The sequence below is a fragment of the Mauremys mutica genome, chromosome 3 (assembly GCF_020497125.1).
Source record: "Mauremys mutica isolate MM-2020 ecotype Southern chromosome 3, ASM2049712v1, whole genome shotgun sequence".
NCBI lineage: Eukaryota > Metazoa > Chordata > Testudines > Geoemydidae > Mauremys > Mauremys mutica.
The window spans coordinates 175249329-175270287 of record NC_059074.1 but is presented as its reverse complement, the minus strand read 5'-3'; the positions used below and the strand labels follow the sequence as shown (position 1 = coordinate 175270287).

Below are 20959 nucleotides of genomic sequence, written 5' to 3'. Positions count from 1 at the left end.
TGGATTTCTGCCCAAGTAACTAAGATCAGAATCTAGCTCACATTGCTTTAAATGGTGATTATTAAACTGAAAAATGTATTTGTTTAAATTTTTAAACAAGTCATACCACAGCTCTATGCGCTCATTGCTCTTGTGAAGTCTAGCTCTGCAGTGACACTTACAGTTGTGAAATATGAGATTTAGGCTAGCCAGTACAGTAGTGAGTTACAGGAATCAGATCCATTTTAGCTATTAGGCCACACAGGACTGAGCTCTGTAATCTAGAGAAAATCCCAAATTTTATCAATCATAATGGAAGTTTTTGACAAGTTTCAGTTATTGTTTGCAAAAACTGATGATGAATTAAATTAAAGAGGAAAAGAATTAAACTGCTGTACCGCTCTGTGACAGATATGGCAATTTCCTGTAATATCTCTGGGCGATCTCACTGTGTTAAGTTTATGTCATTGTGGGCCCATGGGGGAGGGTGACCACAGCCCTCCAGGAACTAAGAACAGTGCAGGGGGGAGGTGGGGGAAGAGGAGGGAGCTATTAGGCAAATTCACTCAGCCTGTAACACTTCCAGGGAGGTACCACCATCTGGACAGACTCACACATATTAGTACAAACTGGATTCTCCAGAGACCAACAGACAAAGGAAGGACTTCGGGATAAACAGCCTCAGTTTAAACTGACTCAGGGCCTTCTTTCTGATCCAGCAAACGGAGAGAACCTTCAGTCCATGGGAAGGGCTGGAGGGACTGACCCCTGCCAAGCCTGAGGCTGGAGTTGGGGGGACCTCTGGTAAGTTTTTTAGCCTGTGTGTAGATTTTTATTCTTTTAATACATTTTCTCTGCAATGCTTTCACCTTAAGAATAGATGTGTTTGCTTAGACAGAGCTGTGTGGTAACTCAGAACTGTGGGCAATTACACCGTTTATATCTTTCACAGAGTATGTGAAGTGCAAATGCTGGCCTAGTTAAGCAGTCTGTCTTGCTCAGAATAACACAGTGTAGGCAGGGAACTGTGCCGCCTGGAAAAACCCTGGGCAGTAGGAAGACGGACGAGGGTCTCCATTCGAGAAAGAGGTGACGGCTAAGGACCTGGGAGCTTAGAGTGGGTGCCCTTTCTGGACCATGGAGGGGTCATACAGGTGGAGTTCCCCTGACCTGTGACACACTCTACTCCTTTCAGACTGCTGCAAGACACAATGGAACCTCAACAGTTCAATCCAAAACAGCATGCCATTTGCAACAACAACAAAGCCAAATGTTGGTTATACCATATAAAGTCTCGGCAGTGCGAACAATATGTTGGTTGTCTAAGGTAGGTGGCCATAAACTTGTGTCCATTGACTTGATGAACTCTGCGTCGCACAGCACCCTGCCGCTTTCTGGGACGCATCCGCTCTCTGAACACACGTTCTTCATTGTCTTTGGGTGCTGAAAAGAAAAAGCACAGGGGGGGAAATAATAAGCATAAAATCATCCCAGACACACATTCTGAGAACCAGACATGCAAGGGAAAAATCAAAATCGAAGTCTTAAACAAGCCCCGTGTATCTAGCAGTTTAAGGAAACTCGCTTCCACAAAACTTGGTACAGGCTCTACCACAGGCAAAGCAGAGTTATGTTTATTTTTTCATTTAGGGCCTAACGTTAATGGGATACACCTCTTACTGACGTCAGTGGGAGCTGAGGTTCTAAGCAACTCTTATAATCTAACCCTTTCGCTGTAAACGCCATTGAGTGGGGATGAAGTCTTCTTCTGAATTTTGTATAGCACCAAGCACACTGCAACTACTTAAACAATAACCATTGCAATTCTCCAAAGTCCTCAGAGATCTCAACTCCCACTGCCTTCAGTAAGAACAGAGAGCGCTGCTGAATACCCCAAACTTTGGGAGAGCTTAAATGCAGAACAAAATTGTCCCACCTGGTCTTTTTCTCTGAAACAGGCAGGACAAAAACTCCATATGCAAACACCTGGAACTTTGGGGAAGTTCCGATTAGGACCTGAACTTTGTGGTTTTAGCTCTCCTCTAACAATAATGTTATTCTTATTAGTTGTATATATACTTGAGGAAAGGGAGGTAGTCTCATTAACTGGTGTTTGTACAATTGCAAGAAAGTGGGAGCTTTCGCGGATGGGGGAGATGAAAGTTTAAATTATGGCTTCAGACTCATAATGCTTAGAAAGACCCTTCAGGACACCAGGGGCTGTTTTTCAGAGTTGCATTGGAGGTTTATGCACAATTCCCATGAACAAATAAATAATCCTTCTATACACTGTTTTGAAAACATAGCTCTGTGTCTCCTCCAGAAGTTTCCGTATCTGTCAGGCAACTGTTCTGGATGAATTAGCAGCAAAGAATATCTGTGTTGTGATGTCCCATTATTTATTGTAAAGATTAGGATACAGCAGGTGACTTAAATAAATCATATCACATTAATTTTAATGGACATGTGCGCATTTATATCTTTCCTCACAACAATCAAGCCCAGCATTCAGAAGTGGACCTACTGAGCCACACTTTAGGCAGAGTTTTGCTGTGGAATTCGCAGGGTTTCTGATCATTACTTGATCCACCCCCCATCATTCCTGTAGTGTAGAAGGTAGAAGACTGGCAGATCAGCAAAGGGAAACTTCAAGTAACAGTAGAAAAACTATTTATGTTCCCAGTAGATAAATATCCATGTCCCCCCAAACCACTCCTTCAATCCATGCTAATTAGCACCCCTATTGACACACTCAGCAGAGAGCCCAAGGATTTAGCAATCTCTTCTGTCTATACTCACTGGCTCTAATTAAGGTACTTTTAAAGCACTCCTCACCTTGGTATCTGCAGGACAATACCTTTGTTTCCACACACAACATAAACCACTTTTACTTCTTCTTTCAATGGTGATGAATTCTCAAGAGGGCCTTCTCTACTAAACTTGGATCTAAAAAAAGCCTTTAGCTAAATTTAACCAATAGCACTTTCGCATTCTACAAAACTGGTTACCACTCAGTTCTTTCAGATGTCCAGACAGACACAAGAGGGTATATCCAAAAAGGGATTTAGGTGCCTTACTGCCATCCTCAACCCCTGCTCAGCTGCTGTCTAATCCTGATGGTGCCTAAATTCCCTAGGCACCTAATCTTCCACCAGTGGGCATGCACAAAACCAACCAAAGTCCTGACACCACCCAGCCACTTGACATCCTAGCTCATGCCTAAGCCCCTGCTGGATTTTCAAACTAGGCATTCCCCTGCCTATCTTGCCCGTGGGGCCCGATCCAGTAGATATGCTCTGAGCACTCCTAACCCGCACAAAAGACAGCCAAGGGTGAGCAGGCCCAGAATTTTTGTGGCTAGCAGGTGCATCCTGATTACCCAGTAGTCCAAAGATTAAGGCACTCACCTGGGATGTCCAAGAGCCAGGTTTGAATCCCCACACTGCCTGGTATGGAACCCAGTCGTGAACCCAGGAGGACTCCTACCTCCAGGTAAAGTGCCCTAATCTGTAGGCTATTGTGTATACTGGGGAAGGGATCTCTCAATCTCTCGCTGAAACTTCACATAAATACAGTAAATACTCATTGGGTCAGAGCGAGATAGTCTCTACAGACCACTGGTTAGGGCACTCCCTCAGAACATGTAAGAGCCAGGTTCAAATCCCTGGTCCAATGAATATGTAATTACACAAAGTGAAACAGTGTCAACAGGAGAAATTGAGTATTATGGGGTGGGGGTCACCTGATGGGCAAGGTATTCACCTGGGATATGGAAGGCCCAACTTCAAGTCTCTGCTCCTAATCAGGCAGAGCAAGGATTTGAAAACAGGTTTGCCATAACTCAAGTGAATACCCTGAGTCATTGGCTATAATAAGGAGTGTGGGTCTATTTTTTTAATGATAAAGGGATGACCTGACTTAGGCCCCTAACAGCTGTTAGTCCCAAGCAAATAGAGGTGCTTCCCTTCCCAGCCCAGAGTTAAGCACCTAAATAGTTTTAAGCAGACCCCAATCCCCCTCGTCTGCATTTCACTCTTCACAAGCTTAGGCAGCTCCCCCCTTAGTTTGCTGGCTTCTGTGAATCCCATTCTTAGGTGCCTAACTCTCCTCATCCATTGCATATGGAGCCTGAGCACAGAGGTGACAAGGAACTGGTGATGGGGGGGGCACGTGATCGCCCCATGTGTTGACTCTACGGGTGGGGCAGGCACATTCCCACCCATTTGCTCTAGCCTCCCCCTTACTCTCTAGCGCCCAGCGAGGCCCCACGCTCTCTCCCCCACCTCTTCTCCCCCTGATGTCTCCGCTCCCCGCTGGCCCCACAGCGGCTCACATGCCACATCCCAAACCCCGCCCCAGTGCCAACCACATGCTGTATCAAACAGAGAAATTGTGACCGAATTTAGGAGAGTGCTGACATTGCAAAAGCCCACCATGTGCCTCTGGGTGACCTTTCCATGCATGTGCTGACGGCCCCTGCCAGCAGGTGCTTCCCCTCTCCCTGCAAGGCAAGGCAGGCAGAGGCTGGAGCAGCTGGTGGGGGGCTCCGCATAGCAAGTGACAGCATTTGCCACTAAGAACAAGGAGAGAGCCCAGCTCTTGGAGCTCAGAGGTTGCCAGACTCGGGATAAGCTGATGAGCAAGGCTTGACGTTGAGGCTGGAGCCACCTAGAGTTGTCACTCACCTCCCCGCCAAACGTTCCTCCGCGTCTCACAGTTTGAAAACTTCTGAATAGAAGCTGTTGCTAAATGGAAGGCAGAAATCTAGGGGGGCACATGACCCGCCTGCCCCACCTACACATCACGTCTGCCTGAGCACCTAAATTGGGGCTTAGGATTCCACCAGAAAACAGGGCAACTAAAAGTTGTTACAACACTGAGCACTACAACACTTAAGTCCTTTTGTGGATCTAGCCCAGACTGAGCACTGATGACCCAGACTTGATTGTTAGTTGCCATGAGCTGTCAGCATTACAGGAATGTGTATGAATCAGACTACAGAGTCATAGTCTAGTGTCAAACAATATTTCAAGTGAAAAGTACTTGATACTTGACTTTCCTTCAGTTTCAGGACTATGTCTTTTAATATTATGCTGAAGAAGGACACGTACTTTGGTCCATCATATATGTCTGTCCACTTTTTTTTAAAATATGGGTTCTGCTCCAGACTATGTTATGAAACCAATTGTACAAAAGAAATGAAAAAAGATCAGAGAACAAATGCAGTCCGTTTCAACTTCATTTTTTAACCAATTGCTCAGAAGTCATCATTACTACTAGAAGCTGTAAATGTGAAAACTATTTACTTAGAATCATAGAAGATTAGGGTTGGAAGGGACCTCAGGAGGTCATCTAGTCCAACTCCTGCTCAAAGCAGGACCAACCCCAACTAAATGATCCCAGCCAGGGGTTTGACAAGCTGGGCCTTAAAAACCTCTAAGGATGGAGATTCCACCACCTTCCTAGGTAACCCATTCCAGTGCTTCACCACTCTCCTAGTGAAATAGTTTTTCCTAATATCCAACCTAGACCTCCCACACTGCAACTTGAGACCATTGCTCCTTGTTCTGTCATCTGCCACCACTGAGAACAGCCCAGCTCCATCCTCGTTGGAACCTCCCTTCAGGTAGTTGAAGGCTGCTATCAAATCCCACCTCACTCTTCTCTTCTGCAGACTAAATAAGCCCAGTTCCCCCTGCCTCTCCTTATAAGTCATGTGCCCCAGCCCCCTAATCATTTTTGTTGTCCTCCATTGGACTCTCTCCAATTTGTCGACATCCTTTCTGTAGTGGGGGGCCCAAAACTGGATGCAGTACTCCAGATGTGGCCTCACCAGTGCTGAATAGAGGGGAACAGTCACTTCCCTCAATCTGCTGGCGATGGTCCTATTAATGCAGCCAAAATGCCGTTAGCCTTCTTGGCAACAAGGGCACACTGTTGACTCATATCCAGCTTCTCGTCCACTGTAATCCCCAGGTCCTGCCCATCAGTTCCCTTTCTGAAGTCCAGGGTCCGTATTCTGTTGATCTCCTTTCTTCCTTTTCTCAGGATCCTGAACTCGACCATCTCATGGTCATTGCTGGCCAGGTTGCCACCCACTTCTACTCCCCCTAACAATTCTTCCCCATTTGTGAACAGCAGGTCAAGAGGAGCACAGCCCCTAGTTGGTTCGTCCAGCACTTGCACCAGGAAGTTGTCCCCAACACTCTCCAAAAACTTCCTGCATTGTCTGTGCAGTGCTGTATTGCTCTCCCAGCAGATGTCAGGGTGATTCAAGTCCCCCATGAGAACCAAGGCCTGTGATCTGGAAACTTCTGTTAGTTGTCTGAAGAAAGCCTCGTTTACTTCATCCTCCTGGTCTGATGGTCTATAGCAGATGCCCATCACAACATCACCTTTGTTGCTCTCACCCCTAAACTTAACCCAAAGATTCTCAACAGGCTTTTCTCTAGATTCATACTGGAGCTCTGAACAATCATACGGCTCTCTTACATACAGTGCAACTCCTCCACCTTTCACCCCCCACCTGTCCTTCCTGAACAGTTTATACCCATACATGACAGTGCTCCAGTCATATGAGTTACCCCACCAAGTCTCTGTTATTCCAATCACATCATAGTTCCTTGACTGTGTCAGGACTTCCAATTCTTCCTGGTTGTTTCCCAGGCTTCTTGCATTTGTGTACAGGCACCTAAGATAACTAGTATCAGAGGGGTAGCCGTGTTAGTCTGGTTCTGTAAAAGCAGCAAAGAATCCTGTGGCACCTTATAGACTAACAGACGTTTTGCAGCATGAGCTTTCGTGGGTGAATACCCACTTCTTCGGATGCAAGACTTGCATCCGAAGAAGTGGGTATTCACCCACGAACGCTCATGCTGCAAAACGTCTGTTAGTCTATAAGGTGCCACAGGATTCTTTGCTGCTTTTAAGATAACTAGCTGATTGCCCTGCTTTCTCAGTATGAATCAGGAGCCCCTGCCCGCCTGCACTCTCCTCCTTGTGTTTCCTCCCAGCATCCCACTTCCCCGCTTACTTCAGTGCTTAGGTCTCCATCCCCTGGCAAACCTATTTTAAAGCCCTCCTCACTAGGTTAGCAAGCCTGCCTGTGAAGATGCTCTTCCCTCTCTCCGTTAGGTGGATCCCATCTCTTCCTAGCAATCCTTCTTCCTGGAACAACATCCCCTGGTTGAAGAATCCAAAGACCTCTTTTCGACATCACCTGCACAACCAAGCATTTACCTCCACAATTTGATGGTCTCTACCTGGACCTTTTCCTTCAATGGGGAGGATGGACGAGACACTACTTGTGCCTCAAACTCCTTTATCCTTCTTTCCAGATGTAGTCTGCAGTGACCTGCACAAGGTCATTCTTGGCAGTATCACTGGTGCTCACATTGAGAAGTAGGAAGGGGTAGCAGTTCGAGAGCTTGATCAGTCTCAGCAGACACTCAGTCACATCCTGAATTCTAGCTCTAGGCAAGCAGCACACTTCTTGAGTTTCCCAGTCTGGGCAGCAGATGGATGATTCCATCTTCCTTAGGAGGGAATCCGCGAACACCACCACCACCCACCTCCTCCTCTTGGGAGTGGTGGTCGTGGAACCCCCATCCCTAGGACGGTGCATCCCCCATGCCTTTTGGCAGATGGGGTTGCCTTCTGATCCCTTCCCTCAGATGACTCTTCCAAACCATTCTCCGCCATAGTACTTGTGCAGAGAACCTGAAAATGGTGTCTTACCTCCAGGGCTGGCTTTAAGCCATTTCCCTGGAATTGGGCCCCGCACCTAAGAGGGCCCTGTATCTTAGGTGTCTTTTCAATTTTTATTTTTATTTTTTTACTCACCCGGTGGCGGGGGGTGTCCGCTCCGGGTCTTCAGTAGCATTTCGGTGGTGGGGGTGTCCACTCCGGGTCTTCAGCAGCATTTCGGTGGCAGGGGGGTCCTTTGGTGCCACGGAAGACCCGGAGCGGGCCCTCCACCGCCAAAGTGCTGCCGAAGCTCCGAACCGCCACCGGGTATTCAAATCGGGCCCCGCCGTTCATAAAGCCGGCCCTACTTACCTCTATCTGCATGAGGTGGTACATGGGTTCTCCCCTTTCTTCTTCTGGAGGTCACATTTCTTCTCCATTCTGCCCCGCCCTCTGATTCTTCAGCATGCTATGCCTGCAGTACTAAACACTGATTTCTATCCAGAGAAACAGTTTGAAACTGTTTTCACATATTACTAGCCCTTTATCAATCAGTTTGTTTTGAAAACAAAAGAGATTTAGAAACTTGAAAATAAGTAAGAGAGAGTATGTGTGTGTGTGTGGGGGGCATTAATTAGTTCCCATAAAGGTACTTTTTAAAGGACACAGACTATCCATTCATACATCTGGATCAGCACATTACAGGATTTGCTAATAGATACATCCATAGCACAGCAATTTTAGTTGTGTTTTAAACACCAAAGAAGACTACTCTTCATTACATACTAACATCCTGCAAACATTTCATGTTCAGAAATGAGAGTTCATTTTAACAAGACACAAGCATCTGTTGGCTGGCCTATATGACATTATTTTAGTGGTCTCTTTCTGTTCCCAAAAGACAAGCATCTCAGTTCCCCCAAACGATCCCTTCAATCTGGGCTAATTAACATCCTTTATTCAGTAAAAAGGGGGTCAGGGGAGAGATAGCTCAGTGGTTTGAGCATTGGCCTACTTAAACCCAGGGTTGTGAATTCAATCCTTGAAGGGGCCATTTAGGGAACTGGGGTAAAAATCTGTCTGGGGATTGGTCCTGCTTTGAGCAGGAGGTTGGCCTAAATGACCTTCTGAGATCCCTTCCAACTCTAATATAATATAATAATCATTCCAAAATCTCAGGATTCAGGTATTTTTTGCAGCAGTCCCTCTGTGCTACTCAACACCTTGGAAAAATGGCAGGAAACCAAATGTCTGGATATGAAATGTTGCACTACGTAATGCAGTCATATTCTTCAGGAGTCATGCTGCCATTGGTCCCTTAGTCACACCTGCACACTATCCTGCTCTGAGGAGTTGCAGAAGGCACAAAGCCTGAACAGGAGAAAGGTAATTTTGCAACAGTATTAATTTTTCAATGTTTCACAAAAAAAATCTACTTGCAAGTAAGAAACTAGATGTTCTGATTGTATATAGCTCATCATTCATGATGCAGCATTTGAGCTATAGTACAGTCTTGACTCCTCTGTCCCTTGGTGTCCTCAATTTAAGATCTTGTGGTTAAGGCTACAATTACTTTACAAGGTATAATGTCACCTAGAGTTTTTACATTTTAGTCAATAACAGAAATAACAGGAAAATATTTTTAAGTCAAAAATTCTTTAAAACAGTAGTCTAATAAGTTATGCTTTCAGGCCTCTTACATAAAAAGTCTTCTTTATTAGAATCACATGTTTCACTTATGATAGCCATAGGATGGTCAGAAATAGTAAAGAATAATGAAAATAATAAAACTGTTTCTCTTGTAAAAGAAAGCACATACTTTAGCAATGCTAACATTAGATTATGGGGATTTGTTTGGGTTTTTCTGGTAATATTCACTTCTGTCATGCAATGGGTGAGGTACTAGCCTTTTGACACCACAGATCAAGATTACAGTTCTGATCAAGTCACAAGTGAAAACTGAATGCAGAAGTCAGTCGGTCACATCCTAGTCACAAGTGAACAGTTGTCCACCCTTACACTCACCATGTCACATCACAGGACAAACAGCTACTTCTCAAAAGAACTCTATTAAAAATAATAGTACCACCAAAACTATAGTATTCTACAGTATTCACCCACAACACTGCTGTGTCACTTTTGTAACACAATGTTTTGGACCACTGCCACAGGTTAATGTAGTAGCTTTATTAAGTGGCTCAGGACTGGACAAGCAGGTTTGTGGACAGAGCTGCGTTTGGAAGGCACCTGTGGCACCTGTTGGCTCATGCCCAGCTTTGTGTGCCCCTCATTCCCATGAACAATAAATTCCCCTCATCGGTTTAAATAAAACAAGACACATGCTCTAGCTATACACCAGTGAACATCTTCACTAATGCTGTCCATTTGGCTATCCCAGATGTTTACTTAGAAAAAACAAAAAACATAAAGCCCCCCCCAACCTACTTTTATCTGCTGGTGGTTCAGAGATGACCAGAAAATGCTCAGAAAGTATCAGAAAGAGCCATGTATGTATGGCACAACCAGACAATGCTCTCAAGATTTCCTTTGGAAAGTATTAGCTTTACATGTGAAATGAAAACATAATGCAGCTGTAGTTTACTATAAGGGCAGATAACAATGTGGCTATTTCCACAATGATTTCATACATGCCACAAGAATATAAATATGGAAGTGTTTTTATAGACACACCACCCCATGAGCAGTAATTTGGAAGTAGCAGTTGTGCTAGTCATACAGTTTAGTATATATAATATTTGCCTATTTGAACTCAATGAATTTAAAAAAAAGTCTTGGGAAATTCCTAGATCCCTAAAATAATTTTCTGGAGATACTTTCCTCTGATAGACAGTTTGAGAACCATTTTTTCAATAAGATTTATAGAAACAAAATCCTAGAATGGTAGATGATAGGTCCAGAAGAAACCTCTGAGATACAGCATCTAGTCCAGCCCAATTCATTTATTTCCATACTTAGTAGAGGAGTTCGAGTTAAGATTAGATGAGTTTGCCAGAACTATTTTATTAAGCAAATGGTTACAGTGTCCAAAGTAAATAGTTCGTTCCCCTCCTTTATGTTATTTTACTTAGATATTCATACACAATAATCATTCCCTCATTAAAAGCAGTTTCTTTTAGGGAAAATAAATTCAGTTCTCTTAAGCTTTCCTAAGAAATTCTAAAGCTCCCCCCCCCCTTTTTTTGTTTTGTTTTAGAGGGGGCATAATCCTTCACGGTATTATTTTCAAGAGAAGTGTGATAGACCCAGGCCAGTTGTGTACAGCAGAATAGCAGAGGATGCTCCAGGCTAATGAGAACACCTGACTCTAATCTGCAAAGAGTCAGATGAGGCCATTAAGCTACCTGACCACCTGACTCTAATTAAGGCCCCACTGATACTATAAAAGGGCTCACTCCAGTCAGGCAGAGGAGAGCAAGTGTGGCTGAAGGGCTGGTTAATGAAGACACCCTCAAACCATCGGTAAGGGAGCCCTAAGGTAAGGGTGAAGAAGGGAGAAGCAGAAGAGCTGTGGGGAAGTGGCCCAGGGAAATGTAGCAACTCTGGCAGTGAAAGGTTGGCTGCCAACAGCTGCTACCATTAGGGTCCCTGGGCTGGAACCCGGAGTAGAGGGTGGGGCCGGGTTCCCCCCAACCTGCCACTACAGGAACATCTCCTGGGAGGGGAAGTCAGGTCCCTGTCAGGACAGGAAGCTAAACTGTTCTGAAATAAGCCCCCAGGGACAACAGAGACTGGGAGTTCTCTCACAAGCCTCCTTGCTGGCCTATGATGAAAAGGGCTCAGTAGACTGTAACCCTGGCCCTAGGGAGATAAGGGCTATGTGGAGGGTCACAGTGAGCCACTGAGGCTAGCATAACCGCCTAGAAGCGCAGGACCCACGGAGGCAAGGTCAGAGCTCTGCCACAAGAAGGCACCAGAAATGTGCATGATAATTTAATGATTCTTGGGGAGGGGATGTCTCTGCAGCATATATTGCATGCAGTATTGTTGGAGTTGTGTTAGTCCCAGGATATCAACAGAAATATTATCTCAACCACCTGTCCCTCTAATATAGCATATCGCATTTAGACTGCCTGTGTGCCTCAGCAAACCAAAACCTTAAGCGTGTGCTATGTCTTTGAAAGACTGGGACCATAGCGAGTTGTCTGTGTTTAACATTGTCCAAAAATCTGGAAAATGTAGTGCACGTTGTATAACATTATGGAAAGGGACTCTGTAAAAGAGACGTTAAAGTCAAAATGTTCACAAGTGTCCATTAAGTTGGGGCGCCTCAACTTTTGGATGTCCAACTTGAGACACCCAGAGACTGTTTTTCAAAGGTGCTGAGCACCTACAGAGATTCCAACGGAAGCCAGTGAGAGCTCAGTATTCTCAAAAAATCAGACCCTGGGTATCTGAAGCTGGGCACCCAATAATTGAGGCACTCAGAATTAATGGACAATTTGAACATTTTGGCCTAAGTGACTTGTCCAAAGTCCAAGAAACCCTATGGCAGATCCATAAAGAGAAAATTCAGGTGTCCAGATTTCTAGTCCTGCACTGTAGGTGCAAGAACTGACTTTCAATTTTAGCCTCCAGGCTTTCATTTAGTATTAATTTACACTAAAAATCCTCAAACTATAACTTCACTATAACACTATATATAAGGTTTTTAATGATTTTTTTTTGGTCTATTTGCCTGAGAAAGATCAGATGGCTTCAATCCAGATTTCCAGAGGGAAAAGAGTTCTAATGGTGATGTCCTGGTTTGAGTCCTTGCTAGCTGAGAGACCACACGTACCATCAATAAAGTTGTAACAAGCTGGACGGCTCTCACTAGCAATACCTAGATTTGTCTGACAAGTGCCGGAGACAAGAGGCTATCACTGCCTGACCTTTTACTTCTTAATTCACTCCCAACCGTGGCTCTGAAAGACCTGGAATCCTACTGAACTTCAGGGAAAGATGCAAAGCAATGTATTTTTCCAGGTTTCTTCCAGATGAGCGTGATTGTGTGTGGGGCGAGTCTATTTATGTTCTTTGTGTTATGTTGTATGTTCCTAGACACCAATTGTTATAGACACTTTTTGGGACTTAAAAAAATAATAATTACTGGGTAGTCTTTAAAGAGGGCTGAGATACAGGATAGGAATCCTGCTTGTTAAATGACAAAAATTAAAACACGTTAGGTTTCATTTTATAATGAAATGATTAATTTTTAATGTAAACTGAAATGGGGCAGCAAGCAGCGTAAGACCACTGACTGCAACAGGTGGTACTCATCTTAGGTAGCAAAATGTGACATTGCCATCATCAATCTTCATTACTGCAAGTATTCAAGGCACTTCCTATGGTAAATACAAAGGAGTAGGAGAGAATACTGAGGCTATCAAGGTGTGTCAGGTAAAACTGGCAAGTTTTTCATTACCACCACTCTGTATCCAAATGCTGAGTTCTCAAAGAGAGCCCACTGGTTTCTTCCCTGCACCCAGACTACATTGCTGGCGCCTGGGTCCTGCAAAACATTCACACACAAGTTTCCTTTCAACTGTGACTACATTGTTAAAGCAAAAACTACACTGATCCCCATTGTTACATTGGTCACACTTTATATTAAGGATCCATTTATAAAAGATGTGTGTATAACTATTATATTTAAAACATTTTTATACATCAGCTGATGGATATATGGATATAGGCTATGGCGGTAAGCAAACTATTGATCTGCTGTACTCTAACAATTGAATAAGCATTTATTAAAATAACTATTAATCATTTATTAACCCTTTTTAGTCTACTGTATTTATAACTGGCATTTTAATAGAAAGGGTGATCATTGCATTTTATCATAGTGAGGCATTCTTCCAGCCTCAGAAAACAAGCAAATTGTTGCCATGTAGATTTTGATCACTATGCATTTATTAATTTAATAATAATTTGCACTAATGTAACACCCTCAGTTTCAGGATATCAAAGCACTTTACAAACATTAATGAAACAAACCTTACAACACCTTGCTTAGGTAGGCATATATTGTTGTCCTTTTACAGAGGAGGAAGGAAATTGAAGGGACAGGTGGAGGGGCATGCGCAAAAACACATTGCAAATCTGTGTCAGAGCCAGGAGCAGTATCTTGGATTCCTTAAATCACAGGATTGAGTGTAACCAGAAGATTATCATATGCTAAAATTATGCTCTGGGAATTTCTCTGGCGCTCCAATAGCCTAATGTCTTTACAGGCACAGAGCGCCACGAGAAAGAACAGAAATATTGGTACTGTGACCAGCCACACAGAAAAAGTAACAGAATTTTGCCCTTAAAGGTGCTATTTTCTAAAAGAAAGTGTGCATACATTCCAGGTACTCTTTTCTTTGTTAAGCTTTCTTGGGGTTAATTAACTTAAGCAACAAGTTAATGTCATAAATCTTGACAGAGGGAAAGTCATCGTTATAAACAATAAGGAAAGAGGTAAAATGTTATAAAGTTGCAGGTTTTCACTGATCCATAGAAAAAATTATTTAGGTGGTACTCCAAGGTCATATAAAGAATTAATATTTTATTACAAATACAATATTTCTGGACTTAATTTTTTTAATGCGAAGACAGTGATTTAGGTTTCCTAGCTCTTGAACCTGTTCACTCATGGCAAGTAAAAAGGCACTTTTTCCATGTACTTGAATGGAAGAATGATCAGGTCCTTAACTAGATGTGCACTGTCACCAAAGAAAATCTAAAGATGTCTAACAGTAAAAAATAAAATGGAAGAATTATTTATAGGATAAAAATTTTTTCAAAACAAGTGTCTTGACACATAATGTCCACTATTAATTACCATATATACTCATTCATTAGCCTGTTCATTTATAAGCCAGCCTCCCCAAAATGGTTAGGTAAAAATAGCAAAAACTGTATGACCCTTTCATAAGATGACCTTATATTTCCAGGGGTTGGTGGCTCCTGTCTGTCAGGGAAAGCCAGGGGCGGGTCAGGATGTTTTGTTTACTTGGAGCGTCTGCAGGCATGGAGCCCCTCAGCTCTCTGGGGCCGTGGTTCGCCATTTCCAGAGAGATGGTCCAGGTAAACAAAATGACAATGTATTAGATATTCAATTCAATCATTCCATAGAGTTTACAATCATCAAATTTTGGTGTAGACCCGTTATAAGCCGACCCCCACTCTTTGATGTGTCACTTTGCCAAAGATATTCGAGTATATACGGTAAGTAGATGCTTTCTGAATCTCCAAAAATAACTTTAACTTCAGATTGTGTAGGGCCCAGAATGGGCTAGGTGCTTTAAGTACTTGCTTGAGTTCTGCCTTAAATGAGATGCATCTAAATACGCGCTTAAATGTTTTCCTTTATTGGGACCAGAGTAAATCACAGTCCATGCTCTTAAGTGTTTACAAAAAACATTCCATTCATTCACACACACACACACCTGTGCGGGAGGAGAAATGGGCTTCTCTCCTCTCCGCTCATATCTGTGATCCAGGTGGCTAGTGCAAGGGAATAACAGGTGCCTTGTATTACTTTCCTTTGCTCTCTTGCATGGCTATGCAAGCCAGGCCATGATCTAACCCAAAGTGACCAGGGCAGTGACAGGCATGTGACTTTTTTTGTTCCAAGTTTTGTTTTATTATATATAAAATATCCCCACTGCCTCCTACTGGGCCGTTATTAATGTCTGATCCAAACCTTATTTCCATACCTGAATTACATTATTTATTGACAATGTCTTTATTAGCACCTTTAAGGTGCTGAACAGGTAACTGATAATATTGCAGCCCTATCCTTCCAAACTAAGAAACATGGCATTATCTATAGTTTACAGATGAGCCCATAAAAAGGGAAATCCTGTGTGCTGCACATGGATATTGAAGTGGCTGTGCCTTGACAATTTTTGCAAGAATAGGCGACTGACCTGGTGTTCTTAGACAAAATTTTCCAACCTCACTCTTGTGCAAGGCAAAACTTGAAGCCAATAGTCAAAACTCCACACCCACAGAAGTGGGATGTAGCACTTTGGTAGTGGCTGTGGGGTAGTTCTTTTATCCCTGGGGACAATATTCCATCATTACTTAGGCAAACTTTCCTGTGATATAAATGGGAGAATTTCCTCATATAGGACTCCATGATGGGCCCTTATATCTTCCATCAATCCATGTCCACAACTCCCATTAACAATACCAGGGAGTTACATTTATGCCTCAGGAGGTGAGCAGAAGACAATTTTTGAATGAAGGCTAATATTTAAACCACAGCTTAACAATTTAAAGGAACAGACGACTAGAAATCTAGTAAATTCAAACAAAAAAGTAAAGTTAAAAGTAGTTTCAGGTACTACCCTTGTCCCGGAGCCCCCGGCCAATTTTTGTGAAAATTCACACAAGCAACAGGGAAAACTGGCTAACTACTTGACTCTAGAGCAGACACATTAAAAATGAATATATGCAAAAAGCTGTCAAATCCACAGAGAAACCAAAATAAAAAAATAGAGGCACTTTTTTTCTCTAATCTCTTCCAATTATAATAATTGTAGGCATTATTTATAGCAATAGTAGCTAAAACATTTCCAGGCACAAGTGTGATTTTGAAGTTAAAGATGTCCCTTTAATAAAGACTTTGTCACAGAACTATCACAAAGATTCCATTGTTGCAAAAGAGTTCTGTTGCTAGAAATGCCATAGGAAATTTACAGTTAAACAACAGACTCTCTGAAAAATCCATTTTATATCTCAGGGTTTAGATATTTCAGCTTCCAAGACCTTTTTCTCAAGACAGAAGTTTAGAATAAGTATTTTCTGTATGAAAAGAGTCAATTTCACAGAAGCAGGGAGAAGAAAAATCAATAATACACTGTAATCATTTCAAAGGTTCAGTGACATCAAATAAATCACTGCAGACAAAATGTCACTATCACAAATGTGCACTTGAAGTGAGAGAAAAGTCTGTGTGGAATTTGTGTGTTCTTCATACAGACCACGCAATGAGCAAGATTCTAGAACTCTTACTCATGATGAGTGGTACCTTACTCTACTGAACCGAATGGGTCTACTTAAGGAGTAGCATGCTACTCAGTGTGTGTAAGTGTGTCACACTTACTCCAATAGGTTTCCAAGGGAGGAAAAAGTAACGCAAAGCTTTTGGCGACATAGTGGAAAGATGCCGTTCTTCATATCTGTAACCATACTACACTGACTGAGCCCTCATCTGGTCTCAACTAAAGCCTCAACCCTACAAAGAGATGCATGCAGGTGGGTCCTTGAGCCAGTGCACAGCCCGTTGACTTCAATGGTGCTGAAAGTATATGCATGTGTGTCTTTCTCTGAGCATCATATTACAGGATCAGGGCCTAAGCAGAGCATGGCTGTAAGTACTTGGAAAGGAAACAAACCCCTTTCCCAACAGGAGTTGTAGGAAGTAGTGTCAGTGATTCAGAAGGAGGCATGGTTCCCTCTGAATAACAATTAAAGCAGGTATCTGACAGCATTATTTTAAGTGCAAGCTGTTGATGGATAAGGGAAAGCTCAGGTATAGTTTGCTGTTTGATGTCAGGGCTGCAACATGGCATTGCTGATGGAAGCCTTGCGTGGTTGGAATCCTTGTACTCAGATATGGGTTTAGTTTTACAAACTTCTATTTCCTCTTATGTACAGCATACAGTTACCTAGAAATTGCATGTGGGCTTGAGCTAGCAGGATAAAAATAAGATGGAGGCTTCAGTTTGTGCTCAAGCCCGCCCAACCACTTAGACTTGAGCCCAAGTCGCAACCTGAGCTGCAACATCCACACTGTTGTTATAAGCATGCTAACTCACACCCGTCTACCCAGTCTGGGAAGCTTGCTCCCAGTTGCAGAGTAGACCTACCCTCTGAGGCATGGCACACAATCTCACCCTCCATTCCTACAGTTCTTTCCTGAAGAACCTCTGTCCCTGTCCTTAATACCCTCATCATCAGATGGACTTTCAAGCCCTTTTATACCCCTGGGATGGAGCTAATATGGCCCTACCTGGCCTTGTAGCCAGGCTGACTCAGAAGAAGAGCTTTGCACGTCAGTGCAGAGTCCTAGAACCTGCCCTCTGCCACACGAAGTATTCATTATTTTCATCTCTGCTTCCTAAGAGCTCTGATTTTCCAGTTCCATGGGTTATCATAGCATCTATTTTAATAATGAAACCAGATGTAATGAAAATACTTCAATATTCACTGTAGATGCCCAATGGGCTTTCAGAGAGATTCCAGTTATAAACAGTAAAGAGACAAATGTATTAATTTGAATCAAGATACATTTGTCTAATTGATCATAAACAACATTTTAAAACAGGATGATTAATAGACAAATCAGAAATAGCCTATTTGTCCTTCTGCAGGGACCTGAGGTTTGTTGCTTCAAGTGAAAAATACTGGGCTAGATTCCTATTCCCTTATAGGACTAGTCAGTGCTAAAAGAGTATCAGACTGCAGCCCATAACTCAGAACCTAAGACCACATCGCATAACATGCTCACTGTAATTAGATTTATTAACATTCTTATCATTGATCTTTCGATGCAAGTAGTAGTCTTAGTAAATTACAAGCGTCCAATCCTGCATTCTGTGCACCAGAACTCACAATGAAGTCAGCAGAGAGGATTTAGAGGGTAATATTTACTGATGAAAGAGTGGGGAAAAAGAGGAACATTGTACCAGGTCCCTGTCTGCAACTGGGATGAAGTGGAGATGAAATGGGTGGCTCCAGCAAACGTGATATATCAGGACCCCAAATTTCTCGACAGGCCCAAGGGTAATACAGTAGAGTCATAATGGCACCTTTCATATATCAGACAGATGTTGTCTTACAATTTCAGCTATTCTTATATTGAAATTTCAACCAAAATTAAAATATTTTCTAGGTCCAAAGTTTGGAATTTGGGCTTTGGAGAAATAAGAGTCAAATCCCACTCACCTTCATACTCACATGAATAACCCTACTGATGTCATTGGGACGGCTCATGCAAGTAAGCAGAACAGCATTTGTCCCTGAGTGATGGGGTTTATTATTAAAAATAATAAATAAAAAGTTTATCTCCACAACAGCTTCTAATTTGCTCACTAGCTTCAATATTCCTCAAACGTATTCTATCTGACCCCAAATGTACAGTATCTAGTGCTATCTTGCTGCATGATGACTTTAGGAGACAGGTAATTCACAACCCCATCAACAATCCAAAACTACCAAGTGCTGGAAAACAGATCGCAAAGCAATACAGAATATTTACTGCACCTGAAATAGACTAATTTATTAATAATCTTGGCAGCAAATTTTATTTCAAAGTAAAAAGAAGTGCATTGTCCTCTGATGCCAGTCTAAAACCTAGAGTTCTCCAGAGAAGGAGAACCTGACCAAACTGTCAAATTATTTTGTAAATAAAAGATTTATTATACTATTGGTTTAAAATGACAGATGCAAGTAAGATACCCAAGGACAGAGATGTCTGATAGAAGCACTATATTTTAGGTATCACATAAAATACTTTAAATATATACTACATTTAAAACAATATCCAAACCCAAATAAGTAAAATAAAAACCTTATAAAAATGTGGCATATATACTATAATAAACATATTTACAAATGAAATTATATAAAATTTATGCTCAAGTACGGATCTTATACCTTCTCAATCATTTTTGGAAGCACTCTGGATTGACAAGCAATATAGTACGATTGTATATACACATTTATACTCTTAATCTCAATCCGACATTGCCATTACAGATTCTTTAGTCCAATGTATATTTTCTTTTTTAATTTTTTTTTTGAAGGACTGGGGAGAAGTCACTGTACATATTTAGTAAATGTTTAGAAAGCAAATGTCTTTTTCCTTTTGTTCAAGTTTACTGTTCTTAAAAAAAATAAAACATAATTTAAAAAAGATGCCAGTATTATTATTCATAATCCTCCTGGGATTATTTTGTGATATCTCCACAGAGATTGCTACATCTAACAAACAAATGCTTATTGTAGCTATTTGTTTTCAATACATTACTGCATAACACAATATTAATTATTTTAATCAATTATTAAATGGCTTTAATTTCCTTTATTTTTTTTAACATATAAATCTATTTACTAAGGGTCTGATTCTGCCATCCTTACTCAATGAATGATATGCTACTCCTTGAACAACCCCATCATTCTAACCACTCATCCTCTACTAATGGTTAATTATCTGTCCAGTGCATTTGGGTGTAGAACCATTTAAAACAACATCAGACTTTGAAACAAACAGCAAAAAAATTCATTCCCTCCACCTTTTTCCAAACCACAAAGGAAATTTAACCTACTCAGGTAAATGCCTTCGACAAATTCTAGTCTCCTGACTAATGCAAGGGGTCCTAGTAAAGTACAATCCATTGCTTATTTATCTGCCTCAGCATTTAAATATACAATTTATTAATAAAAGCACTTAGAGAACAATGATAGAGGTAAATGTACATGTAAATCAGGTAGCAGTAAAAGTACAAATTATTATTTATTATCAGCTAAGTGCTCTAAGGCCCCAGTTTAGCAAAGCACTTAAGCATGTGATTAAGAATGTGAGTCGTCCCAATGAATAAATGGACTGCTCAAATACTTAAAGGTAAGCACAGCTTACTGAATCAGGCCAAGATACATTTGCATTGTTCAGCAGAAAACTGTGCTAAACAAACAATATGTTCCATTCCCTGAAGGACTTACATTCTATGGGCACAATGTGGTACAGTACAGGACAATACAGAATGATGATGGGTGTCGGCAGACTGTCATTACAGTTGGAATAGGTTAAGAAGCAGGCTTTAAATGAAGGTCTCCTTGCCCCTCAAAATAGGTCAAAATTAAGAAATACCAATGCAGAGTCCAAATAAGGAATGTTCTATCTCTCTGTTCAATCTCAAAGCATTTTTATATATAGCACTTATCACCCTAGCATCTAGGCATAGTGCAAGGATTAAAAAAACAAAACAACCCCCCCACACACAGTAAGATCAGCCTGCACAGTCCATTCCCCATCCTTCTGTAGATGTGATATCGAGTCCTATCATGAATGTGATGTCAGTTCTCTGTTCCATTCTAGTTTCTAATCTAGTTGCTACTTTTTGAGTGTGCCATTAAATTTTTTTCTGTTTTGTTTCTTTAAGGTCATTGGCCTAGATCTTTGAAAAACAGGCAAAAAGGTGCATACAATGTTGCTAACTCTCACAATTTTATCGCAAGTCTTGAAACATCTGACGCTTTGCTTAGTGCCCTAACTCTATCAAACGAAAGCTGCGGT

The 20959-nt window shown here is 41.9% G+C and overlaps 1 protein-coding gene across 3 annotated transcripts in view; it reads right to left on the bottom strand.

Moving 5' to 3' along the window:
- Positions 1 to 20959, bottom strand: part of PRKCE (protein kinase C epsilon) — a 534912-nt gene that overhangs the window by 205727 nt on the left and 308226 nt on the right. For all 3 annotated transcript variants that reach the window (XM_045011041.1, XM_045011042.1, XM_045011043.1), the window contains one exon: positions 1263 to 1422. In XM_045011041.1, the coding sequence (XP_044866976.1) occupies positions 1263 to 1422 (160 nt within the window). The remainder of the gene's footprint in view (positions 1 to 1262; positions 1423 to 20959) is intronic.